The sequence below is a fragment of the Muscardinus avellanarius genome (genome assembly GCF_963383645.1).
Source record: "Muscardinus avellanarius genome assembly, chromosome: 3".
Lineage (NCBI taxonomy): Eukaryota > Metazoa > Chordata > Mammalia > Rodentia > Gliridae > Muscardinus > Muscardinus avellanarius.
In genome coordinates this window covers 66302358-66315981 of record NC_137788.1, presented here as the reverse complement: position 1 = coordinate 66315981, position 13624 = coordinate 66302358, and the positions used below count along the sequence as shown (strand labels likewise).

The following is a 13624-nucleotide window of genomic DNA, read 5'->3' as shown; positions in this document are numbered from 1 at the left end:
CACAGGGTCACTGAAGGTCGCCTCAAGATTACCCTGAACACCTGCCATTAGTATGGGGAGAGAAAAGGCACAGGCACAGGTACAGCGCCTGTGAAAAATGTGGATCCCATTGCTTACGTGGGGTCCATTTCCAGTGACACCTGCCACCTGAAGACTTAAGTGTGCAACAGTAAGAGGCGCCAGCTGAGTGCAGGTACCTCAGTGCTGGCTCTGACAGAAAGACACCAGCTAAGGGTCCTAATCATTGCAGAAGACCCAAAAGTGAGGCTACAAATGGACATCACTATTATAGGTTACTGAGCAAATGAAAGCTCTTAGAACATGCTCAAAAGCCTACTATAGCTAGTAGATATTAAACAGCTGAAAGTATCCACACAGACCAAGGAGGACTGCAGAGGCCAACTTGCCTTTGTACTTGTATATTTTGCATGATTGTAGATTTTTATTTGTTGTTGTTGTTTGGTTGGTTGATTATTTTCTGAATGTTTGTTTTTTTCTCTTCCCCATTCCTTTTACAAGCTTCCTTCCTCTTTCCTATGTACTCTCTTCCTTCCCAAATATTTTTGTCCTATATTCAATCCATTTCATATCATTTCATATCACTAAATACATTGACTACAAGAGTCCTCTTATATATTCAGTATCTCTCATCTCTGCCATCTATTACCTTACTATACTTAAGCTCTTATTCAGCTTTATCCTACCCTCTACTTTACCCTATTTCTGCACTCATCACTCCAGCTCCTCCCCCCTCCACCCAACCTTCAACACTGAATACAACACAACCTCCCCTTCTATATACCTGTGGACACCTTTAAATCTTTACAGCTAAGATTGGATCAGATACATGAGTCACAGGAAAGAAGTGCCAGAACTAAAGATAAACTAACCACAGTTGATAGAAAAAAAACTCTCAACAGCCCACACACTGAAGTTTAAAAATGCATAGGTCACAAACTTTTCTGCTCACACCTCTGAGTTGACTCTCTATAAATGTGGTGACAGATAAAATACCTGAACTTAACACCTCAAACTTATCAACACCATGACAACAGTGGGCAGAAGGAATCCCATAGCAATCCAGTATTGACAAGCTACAGGTAGAACATCAGTGGGATGATAGAAGACACAGTCTTTAAGGGTAGTATCAAAGTGTGAGCGGCAGCTGGAACCATCTAGTCCAACAGTGATCTGGAGCAGCACCTATCAACAATGACTCACACACAAAGAGAAAGAAGATGCCAAGAGAACAGAAACTTTGAAAATATGAGAACAAGGAACAGTGAGGAAACAATAAATTCCCACAACACATCAACAAGGTAGACTGTCAATACTGATCTACAAAAAAAATGCAAGAAAGAGAATTCCATATCCTGATTTTCAATATGAAGTCAACAACACAATAACCAAAAAAATTACACAAATACATGAAGACTGAATGATACACTTTTGAATGAGGAGTGGATCAGAACAAAAATAAATGGGGAAATAAAAAAATTCCTGAAATTAAATGAAAATTAGGATACAACATACCAAAAATCTATGGAACACTTTGAAGGTGGTGTTAAAAGGAAAATTTATAGCACTTAGTGCCCATATAAGAAGAACAAAAAGTTGCAAAATAAACAACCTAATGAGACATCTCAAGGACCTAGAAAAATAGGGACAGTTTAATCCCAAAGCCAGAAGAAAATAATTAAAATCAGAGCAGAAATCAATGAAATAGAGAATAAAAAATATTAAGCATTAACAAAACAAAAAAGCTGGTTCTTTAGAAAGATTAACAAAATCAACAAACTCCTAGCCAACCTGACCAAAAGAAAGAGAGAATCAACCCAAGTTATTAAAACCATAAATGGATGGTGGAAGGGGGGAAAGGAAAACAGGGGTGGGGGGAAGAGGGCACCAAATATAGTTTAAATGTATACTATTTATGTTCAATAAAAAAATTGTTAAAAAATAATAAAAAAATAAAACCATAAATGGAAAAGGAGACATTACTATAGACAGTGGATAAATTTGGAGGATCATAGCAACTATCTTGAGAATTTATACTCAAATAAACTCAAAAACATGGAAAAAATTCCTAAGCATATATAACATCAAAAGAAATCATCAAGAGTCAAAGTGAAAGCCTACAGAATGGGAGATCTTTACTAGCTATTCCTCTCTGATATAGGGCTAATATCCAGAATATACAAAGAACTTAAAAGACTTCACACAAGAAAAACAATAACCCAATAAAGAAATGAGCAACTGAGTTGAATAAACACTTCACAAAAGAAGAGATACAAATGACTAATAGATACATGAAAAAAAATGTTCATTATCAGCAATCAGGAAGATTAAAATCAAAACTACATTCAGATTCCATGTAACTTCAATCAAAGTAGCAATCATCAAGAAGTCAAATAATAATAACTGTTAGTGAGGATATGGGTAAAAAGGAACTTCTCTACACTGTTAGTGGGAGTGCAGCCACCAGGGAGACCAATATGGCGATTGCTTAGAAAACTAGAAATGGATCCACCATTCGATCAGCTATACCACTACTGGGTATCTTGAGTCAATAGATATAATTAGGACTATATCTAATTATAACAAATATAATTAGATATAGTAAGGACCTTCTACCTTACTTCTTATCATTTATCATAAAGACTTAGCTACTTCATAAAGAGTTATGAGACATATGATAATTGTAGAAGAGCTTTGAAAACTGTGAGAAATATACAAATGTTATACATGGTGATTTTTAGTTTTAATACCCATTTTAAATAAAGTTTCTCATCATAAAATTATTTAGCAATAATTATTGTGGGCACTGAAATGTTTTAATTTTTGTCTCCAGTTTTATTAGCTGGTTTGCAAGGAGAAGTTATAAAAAGGCCACATCAAAAAAGCTTTGAGAAGCCAGGCATAGTGGTGCACGCTTGTAATCCCAGCATTTGGGAGGCTAAGACAGGAGGATCTGGGTTTGTGGCCAGCCTCAGCTACTTAGTGAGGCCCTTTGCAACACAGTGAGACCCTGTTTCAAAATAAAGAACAAAAAATAGAGCTGGGGGTGTATCTCGGTGGTAGAATGCCCCTGGGTTCTATCCCCACATCCCAAGTACTGAGGGAAAAAAAAAAAAAGCCAGGCGTGGTGGCGCACACTTGTAATCCCCACGCTTGGGAGGCAGAGACAGGAGGATAGTGCAGGTTCAAAACCAGCAGCGCGCACTGGCTTAGGAGACTCTGTTTCCAAATAAAAATGTAAATATAGGTCTGGGAGTGTAGCCCAGAGGTAGAAGGGCTTCCAGAAACCCCAGTACCACAAAAAAAAAAAAGCTTTGAGAAGTAAAAAAGGATTTGCTTTTGCTTTGAAATTAAGTTTTATATTTTAGGTATTTTAAGTATCATTATTACTATATAAATCAAGCCATAATAAAAATGTATACTAAAAATATTTTCTTTAAAAAACAATTCTTATTGCTAAAATATATTTTACCAAAATCTGTCTTGTAATTTGAGTTGTGATTTCTTTGGCATCCAACACAATAGACTGTGGAAGTGATGATGCCTCTGCAGCTTTTAATCCTAAAATGATATTTAAAAACTGGCTTCAGTATCATTATTTGTGGCATTTTATGTTTGTCTTAAATAATATTAATCTTTTCTCCACATATTTAAATTTCCTTACTACAAACATTTCTATATTACTCAACAATTTTCAAAATCGAATTCTAAAGTTCTGGATGACAATTTATCAATTATTAGATTTAACACCTTGTCCAATACATGTAAGGCAAATTACAATATCAATTACTGCTCAATATACCTCCAAGACAGCAGCAAGGAAAAAAGAAAATTAAGAAATAATATTAAAGTTCCAATTACAAATACAATAGGTTAGTAGAAGGTGAAAGGATATATGAAGTTTTCAGAAGAAGAGAACATCTAGTCAGAATTAACGCTACAGCTGAACATTCCTGTAACAGATCAATGAGAGTGAATTTTTTCAGAAGATAGAAATGACAGGTGACTATTATGCAGATTCAAAATATCAACTATTGTTCTTATGTTTTTAGAGCCTGATTTTATTGTATAAATGCCATGTAGGCTTTCTTCTATGTGCCAACAATTTATTATATTTATTGCTTTGGAAGCAGTGAAAGCAATGCCAACATTTATTGAAGGGTTACTAATTGCGAGGTACTAAGTTATGCTTAATATCACTTTTAATAATTTGTTAAGTCTTCTTGACTTCAAATAAATGGAAAATTATTCCTATTTTATAAATAATGAAATTGAGGCTTATAGAGATTAAACATGTGATATAAATAAGCTTTCTATCTGATTTCCCATTTCAAACAGTAAAATAAAGATGTTTTAATTTTCTTCACAGGGTTCATATTCACAGCTAAAATGATTTTTGAAACTTTATATGTATGAATCAATTTGAATAGTCTGAATCTGTGATGATTTTATATGTCACAGTAATTTACATAGAAAGTATCTGATGAAGTTTAAGAATATCATAAAGTTTGGTAATACCTTCCTTTTAAAGATTTTATATTTAATTATCAAGTACTTTGCAAATGATAAAAAGAGAATTATCCTGCTACTGAAAGAATGTATACAAAATATTCAGGTTTCAATTTATATATAACTTTCAAATATAAACCAAGTTATACTTTTCTGAGGGAAAAAACTAATACTTCTATGGCTTTCATGTATCACTGTATTTCTACATATTGGCTCATAAAAGTTAAAAAGTAAGATATATACATACATATAAATATATACATATGTATATACTGAATTTGACATTAGAAATATAGTCTACAAACATATAAACACTCAAAATGTAAGAGGGAAAGTTGTTTGGATTGATAGCCAAGAGAAGGGGAGAGAAAAGTTTGTCTTAGGAAAATAAGTAGTATTTCAATGTGGTATAATTTCTGTATGCAATACCATAATTTTTTTCTTCGGTGAGTCCTTTAGAAAGTTTATAAGTATACAGAATTGCCTCTTTATTTCTTGAAGTATTCTTTACATGCTCAACTTCAAAATGCATGTTTTCTACATTAGGATACACAACATCTATATGGCATAGTTCCAGGAAATGTGTGGCAAACAATGTAAATGCCTAGAATATATAAAAGACAATAATATTAATGCTTTTTTAATTAACTGGGAAATTCTGTTTTAATTTAACTTTAATTCTGTTTTAAGTAGTTAAAACATGAACCTTTAATTTTCTAACTAGCACAGCAAAGATGTAGGTAATAAAACTAATAACTTGGATACTAAAATGATCAATTTATTTTAAAGTGTCTGAAATTTTATATTCAATGAAGAAATGTCTTCATTATGTTTACACATATACACATGTGTTACATAGTGGAAAAAAGAACAAATCCTAAAGTAAAATATAAAAAATTCATTTGAAGATATTGAAAAGATAAGGTTTACCAAAAACAAAACTATTAACTGAAGTAATCACTTATTATAACCCATACATGATAGAATCATAATTTTTTTACTTTTAAAAACTTTACTTTGAAAATAGCTTCCAGAAGCTTCCCTCCCTATAACCAGCTTTTGGAAACTGGAATCAATCAGTTCCCTTAGTTTTTTAAATTTCCAGTTTAGTGGTTTTTGTAATTGTTTTGTTGGGGTTTTTTGTTTTGTTTTGTTTTTTGGTTTGGCTTTTTGCAGTATTAGAGATCAAACCCAGAGTGAAAAGATTTTAGCAGCTTTCCTGAATCCCAAAGTTTTTAGTTTTTCTGAAGCAAATAGAGATCTGAACAAATGAATATGTTTTAAGACATTACCAGTGAGTAACTAAACAGATGATCAGCAGAAAATCAAATATTAAGACAATAAAAATATTTGGCAAAATTGCACAACCTTGGAAGACAGGTAGCAAGGGAGGAAAGGTTTCTGAACATAGTATTTTTCTTTTTATCTCAACTACCCACTTGCTGTGGTTTGGATATAGTTTATATGTGTCTCCCATGAGTTAATTGTTGTAAGCTTGGTCTTCAAGATGGCAATGTTCAGAAATGATGGAAACTTTGAGGAGTACAGCTTAGTGGAAAGTAGGTTACAGAGGCACTGCTCTTGAAAGGAATTAATGCTGGTCTCTTGGAGTGAGTTCTAATGAGACATAACTGATATAAAGGAGCAAGACTGACCTTGATCTCTGGAATAAACTATTTAGAAGATATGGACCCTGTTCAATAACAATAATGTTCTTAAAAATTATACATTGGAGCTGGGTGTAGTGATATATGCTTGTAATACCAGTACTTGGGAGGCTGAAACAGGAGGATATAAGTTTGTGGCCAGCCTCAGCTACCTACTGAAGTTCTCTGCAACTTACTAAGACCCTGTTTCCAAATAAAGAAGAAAAAATAGGCATGGGGGTGTAGCTCAGAGGTAGAATGCTCCTGGGTTCAATCCCCAGTACTACCAAAAAAAAATTATATATCAAACCAATCTATTATTGTAATTTTATAAATTGTTTCAGATTAATTCAATTTAACAAATAATAATTATTCAGGGCCTATATTTTACAAACTTTATGCTAAAAACCAAGTATAATAGGCTAGAAAACTAATTAACTTTAAGCTCCTTACAAGTAGTAGTAGTATTACATGTTTACTAAATTATACTACAAAAAGATGTTCAAAAATATTACTAAAAGCACTATTCTTAATTATTACAGAATACCACAGAAACAAATACTGTATTAAGGTTCTCCAAAGAAACAGACCAATAGGGGTATGTGCATCCCTATCTGCCATGGACACTGCAAGCACCAATAGTTCTGGTAGATCATACACCCAAATAAGGAATATGCTGTATCCCAAATACAAAGTCTTTCTTTTGTTATTTCTTTTTTTCATTGTAGGAGGTACCTGATGCAATCTTTCACCTATCTCAACATGCTCCATGCCACTGGACCCCTAATAATTTCACAGAGAATTTTTGTCAAATTTATTTCCCACTCTCTAGCATGCAAATGTTTTACTAGTAAATCTGGAAACATTGATATTTCTTGTTCACTATGTCCAATTGGCATGCCATCAATGTAATGGACCATTGTGTTATCTTGTGGAAGGGAAAAGGGGCCAAGATTATTATAAACTAAATTTTAACAGGACTGAAGAAGAGACATAATTCTGAGGTAGAACAGTGAAAGTATATTGCTGGCCTTATCAGCTGAAGACAAACTGATTCTGGCAGTCTTATTGATGGAGAAAAGGCATTTTCCACATTAGTAGATGTGCAATAGCTACCAAAGGATGTGTCAATTTTCTCACATAATAAAACCAGATCTGATAGAGCAGCTGCAATTGGAGTCACAACCTGGTTAAGCTTACGATACTCTACTGTCATTCTTCAAGTTACATCTGTCTTCTACATAAGACAAATAGGCTAATTAAAATGAGATGTGGTGGGAATTACCAGTCCTGCATTCTTCAAGTGCTTGTTGAAGTGGAACCAGTGGAACTGCAAGCCTTCCAAGAATGTTGTACTGCTTTTGGCTTACTATGTTCCTAGGTAGAGAGTGTTAGCTTCTGACTACTCTAACAAAGTGACTGAGATAATAAGTTTATAAAGAGGAATCATTTATTTTTTGCTCACAGTTTTGGAAGTTTCAATCTATAATTGGTTGCCCTGTTGCTTTTGGGTCTGTTGCAAAGCAGTGCTTCATGGTGGAAGCATTTAGCAGAGAAAAAATATTCACCTCTTGGTCAGAAAGCAAAAAGAAAGACAGAAGAGACCAGGATTTCAACATCTCTTTTAGCAGCAAAATCCCAACTACCTAACTTCCTTCCACTAGGCCCAACCTACTAAAATTTCCACCATCTCCCAACAGTGTCATAGTCTCCTGGAATTGGAGTCAGCTCAAAGCCAGTATCCAGTAGTCTTTACAAAATCTGGTGATTTCTTTTCCACATTACAATTATTCTGGTGAAGGCCCCTTTGGGGAGATTCAGGAATAAGATTTAACAGTACAGTCACCCCCCCCATATCTGTGGGTTCCACATCCATGGATTCAACTAACCACAGATAAAAATATATGGAAAAACTGGGTATGTGTTAAAATATATAAATACTTTTCTTGTTATTCCCTGAAAAATACAGTATAGCAGCTATTTACATAGCATTTATATAGTAATAACTATTATAAGTAATCTAGAAAGCCTGGCGTGGTGGCACATGTTTGTAATCCCAGCACTTGGGAGGCTGAGACAGGAGGATCATGAAGGTGCAAAGCCAGCCTCAGCTACTTAGTGAAGCTCTCAGCAACTTAGTGAGACCCTGTTTCCAAATAAAATATAAAATAGGTCTAGGAGTATAGCCCAGAGGTAGAAAAGCCCCTGGGTTCTACATCCAGTACCACCAAAAGACAAAACAAAAATAAAAACAATGTGGTATTAACACCAAGAGAGACATAGAGACCACTGAAATAGAAGACACAGAAACAAAGCCTCACACAGCCTATTGATTTTTTACAAAGGTACCAAAAATATACACTAGAGAAAATAAAGCCTTTTGAACAAACGGTTCTGGGAAAACTGGTTATCTATATGTAGAAGAATGGAATTAGACCTCAATCTGTCACTCTGCACAAGAGTCACCTCAAGGTGGATAAAAGACCTACAAATCAGATTAACTCTCTAACATATAGGCATTGGTAGAGACTTCCTCAATAATACCTCCAAGGCCCAGGAAATTAAAATGAGAAACAATAAATGGGATGGTATTAAATGTAAAGCTTCTGTGCAGCAAATGAAATGATCAAGAGTCTAAAAAGAGAATGTAAAGAATGGGAGGAAATCTTTTCTAGCTAGTCCTCTGATAGAGGGCTAATTCCTAGAATACACAAAGCCCTTAAAGAATTTAACACTATAAAAAAAAACCTCAATAAAAATGGGCAATTGAATTTAATAGAAAATTCTCTTTTTTGATGGTACTGGGGAGAGAACCCTTCTACCTCTGGGCTACACTCCCAGACCTATTTTTTTTTTATATATTTTATTTGGAAACAGGGTCTCTTAAGCCAGCAAAGCTGGCTTTGAACCTGCAAAATCCTCCTGTCTCCGCCTCCCAAGTACAGGGATTACAAGTGTGTGCCACCATGCCTGGCAATAGAAAATTAATAGAAGAAATACAAATGGACAATAAATATATGAAAAAACATTCAACATCATTAGCAGTCAGGGAAATGAAAATCAAAACTGCACTGAGATTCCATCTAAATCCAGTTAGAATGACAATCATCAAAAATACAAACAATATCTGGGTGTGGTGGCGCACACTTGTAATCCCAGCACTTGGGAGGCTGAGACATGAGGCTCACACAGGTTCGAAGCCAGCCTCAGCTACTTAGTGAGGCTCTCAGCAACTTGGTGAGACCATTTCCAAATAAAATATAAAATAGGTCTGGGAGTATGTCCTGGAGGTAGAAAAGCCCCTGGGTTCCACACCCAGTACCACCAAAAAAAAAAAAAATACCCCCAGTATGCTACTGAGGATGTGAGAAATAGAAACCCTTATACAATATTGGTGGGACTGCAAATTAATTCAGCATTATGGAGATCAGTTTGATGATTTCTCAGAAAACTGGAAAAGGAACCACCATGTGATCCAGCTATATTACTCCCAGATTTCTTTCCAAAGGATTCTGAAGTCAGAATATTATAGTGAGATGTGCATACTCATGTTTATAGCAGCACAATTCACAGCAGCCAATCTATGGAACCATCCTAGCTGTTTGTCAACAGGTGAATGGCTATGAATCTGTGGTGTATACATACACATAATGAAATTTTATTCAGCCACAAATACGAACAATATTATTTAATTTTTAGGAAAATAAATGGAACTAGAATGTTATGCTAAGTCAAATTAGCCACTTCAGAAAGTGAAGGGTCATATGTTTTCCCTCATATGTGGAAGCTAGAGAAAAACTGGGAAGCAAAGAACTTCAGATAAATAAAGAGTAATACCAGAATAGTGGGGAGGGATTTGGAGAGAGAAGAGGGAAGGGGGAAGGAGACTTGATGAAAAAACCAATTCAAATAATCCTGTATATATTTGTGAACTTATCAATGCAAATTTTGGAAGAAGTGGAACAGGATTTGAAAAGAAATGTAAGATGTGCTATTTGCATGTATGTTTCCTTTTTCTTTTTTTTTTTTTTCTTTTTTTTTTCTATTTTTTTTCCCGGTGGAACTGGGGTTCCTGGAAGCCCTTCTACCTCCGGGCTACACTCCCAGACCTATTTTATACTTTTTTATTTTTGGAAACAGTCTCTTAAGCCAGTGGGGCTGGCTTAGAACCAGTGCGATCCTCCTGTCTCCGCTTCCCAAGCACGGGGATTACAAGTGTGCGCCACCACCTCTGGCCTCTTTTTTCTTTTTTGTGGTACTGGAGATTGAACCCAGAAGCATTCTACCTCTGAGCTACACCCACAGCCCTATTATTTTATTTTAGTTATCTGTTTATTTATTTATGCATTTATTTATGCATTTATTTATTTGTTTATTTATTTATTTATTTATTTATTTATTTTGGTAGTACTGGGAATTGAACCCAGAAGTGTTTTACCTTTGAACTACATTCCCAGTCCTATTTTGTTTTTTAGGTTGAAACAGATTCTCACTAAGTTGCTAAGGCTGGCCGCAAACCTGTGATCCTCCTGTCTCCACCTCCCAAGTATTGGAATATTGGAGAACTGCACCACCATGCCCAGCTTATTTTTTATTTTTGAAAAAATGTCTAACCTAGTTGTGGAGGGCCTCACTAAGATGCTGAGGCTGGCTTTGAACCCTCAATCCTCTTGTATCAGCCTCCCAAATACTGGGATTACAAGCATGTGCCACCATGCCTAATGTTTCTATCACACTAAACCTCAATATGGTTTATGGTTAAAATATACAACAAAAGTACATTAAAAATAAAAATAAGTAATCTAGATATGATTTAAAGTATACAGACGGTTGTGCATATGCACCATTATCCCACACTCTTTTTTTTTTTTTTTTGTAGTACTTGGGATTGAACCCAGGGTCATTCTACCTCCGAACTACACACCCAGCCCCATTTTTTATTCTTTATTCTGAAACAAGGTCTCACTAAGTTGTAGAGGGTCTCACTAAGTACCTGAGGCTGGCCACAAACCTGCAATCCTCTTGTCTCAGTCTCCCAAGTACTGGGACTATAAGCATGTGCCACCATTCCCAGCTTTTTACACGCTCTTAATAACCATTCCCACCCATGTTATCTATATTTCTGTCAGTATAGATTAAACTAAAGTCATTTTTGAAGAATATACTTTCTCATTAAGTCCCATTATGTACCTCATCTGTAGGAGCCTGCAAGCACTTGAGTCTAGTTACATGATTAGAAAGAAGCAAAGATGAGTAGGTGATTTCTAAGACTCAGCATTGTTTCCTATGGAACTGCTTCGAGGGAGGTCATTATAGTATTCTCATGTAAACTGAATGAATCCTCTCAGATGGCATGAAGAGGCCACTTTCACAGGAAGCAAAGAGGTCTCTTCCACTGGCAAAGAAGGCCATCAGAATTTAAGGGTGAAATACTCCCAGATTCAGCAGGATCTTCCTATACACTCCTTTTCCTACTTTCAGTGTCCCATTCCTTCTCAACTAATTTCTGCTTTTAAATCAAAGGCAAGCAGGCAGGGATAGTTCCCCAAAGAGGGAAGTTCTCCTATTTGGAGAGTCAGCATTTTTGCTCCATTTAAGCTTTTACTTTATTGAATTAGGCCCTTCCATATTAGGGAAGGCAATTTGCTTTATTCAGTTTACAATTCATATATTAATCTCTTTCAGAAACAGCCTCACAGACACACCCAGAATAATGTCTGATCAAATGTCTGGGCATATGTGGCCTAGTTATATAGCACATAAAATTGATTACCAGAGATAATACTTAGTTTTTATCTTAAGTAATTCATATATCTTATTATATAAAAAATTCTGATTGACTGACATATTGAGAATTACAAAAGTTAATACCTAGTAACAAGATTTTTTGATTCATCACATATATTTTTCTTTTTCTTTTTTTATTCTGTTTTTGGTATAGTACTGAGGATTGAACCCAGGTAGATCAATCCTCTATGCTTCTGAGCTATACTCCCTATACCTCTTAGCTATAGCCCTATTTTATTTTACTTTGAAACAAGATCTCACTAATTTACCACACACTGGCTCAAACTTGCAATCCTCTTGTATCAACTTCCCAAGCACTGTGACTATAGTTGTGTGTCACCACACCAAGTTTATCACATATATTTCTTTAAGTATAAAATACAATAATTTTTCTCATTTCATAAAATAATAATCATTACAGACTCTTAAGATAAATAATTTCACCTTAGGGACATTTTAATGTATTTAAAATATGAAAAAGTATTTTTCATGTAGGCATATATTTTGAATGATCATCTAAAAAGACACCTTAAAATTAGCTTAATAATAGAGCAAAACTTAATGTTTTTATAACTGGTTTATTTAAAAAACTAGTCTCTTTAGGAATAATTTTAGGTAAAATACATGCCTGGTTCTTTACTTCATGTTATGATATCATAGGCAACATTATTACATGTGGAAACAATTATTAAAATGTCTTTGCTACTCATTTTGATTAAAGTCAAGGTAGTAACTTCTACATTATTTACATTTCTTGCTTTTCTTCTTTCTTTATATATTTCATGGCTATTTTAGTAATTATTTCCTCTTCTAGCAGATATAAGGTAATAAAAATTTAAATATTATGGTATGTTTTCTAAAATTGCTTAAAAAACTATTTGGGGTGCCTGTGACATCCAATCATAATAAATATATAAAGGATACATCAAAAGTGACTTAAAATTAATACACTTAAAATAATGAATGAATAGGGAAGTATATCTAAATTAAAAAACTTAAAATAATAAATAATTGGGCAAGTATACCTTTAAGCTCAGAAGATATTCACAAACAGCGTAACAAATACCAATACCTTCCTCTGTATTAGTACCTCTGCCAAGTTCATCAATTAATATGAGTGATTTGTCATTAGCATTATGTAAAATATATGCTATCTGAAAAATATAATTTCAATATTATTCATTATAACCAAAAAGCTGTCATTGTCATAGAAAATATGAGGTGAAGCCTAGTCTCTTTATTAGTTCATCTGAAATTTATTTTAATAAAAAATCCTGCTGAGCAGAAAATAAAATGTTGCATTTCTCAATAATAATTTAAGCAGAATAGCTGATGTATATAAAATAGACATATGCATATGTATAGAAGACAACACAGAGTAAATAAACATTATCTAAAATGTTGATGTTTTAGAGATAGTGAAATAAAAGCAGTGAATTAAATGTTTAAGTAAGGCACAAAGATGGTCATTTTTTTTCTCTACAAATGAGTAAATCAGGTCATAAAATACTCAAAACCATTTTATAAATTTATTTTACTACCACTCTATATTCACTAAAGACAAAAAAAAGTTTGGAAAAAATACATATTGTTTTATTTATTTACTTAACAAATAAATTTAAATCTATAACCAACAAAGACCAAGACTTAAACTGACAGTAATA

General features: G+C 34.1%; 1 protein-coding gene across 1 annotated transcript in view; it reads right to left on the bottom strand.

Annotated features, from left to right (window-relative positions):
- The window catches only part of MSH4 (mutS homolog 4), a gene marked incomplete at both ends in the record, with an annotated part of 63877 nt that overhangs the window by 3775 nt on the left and 46478 nt on the right, over positions 1-13624 (bottom strand). Inside the window, 3 exon segments of the mRNA XM_080690372.1 lie at positions 3491-3579; positions 4957-5131; positions 12986-13114. Coding sequence (XP_080546498.1) covers positions 3491-3579; positions 4957-5131; positions 12986-13114 — 393 coding nt within the window.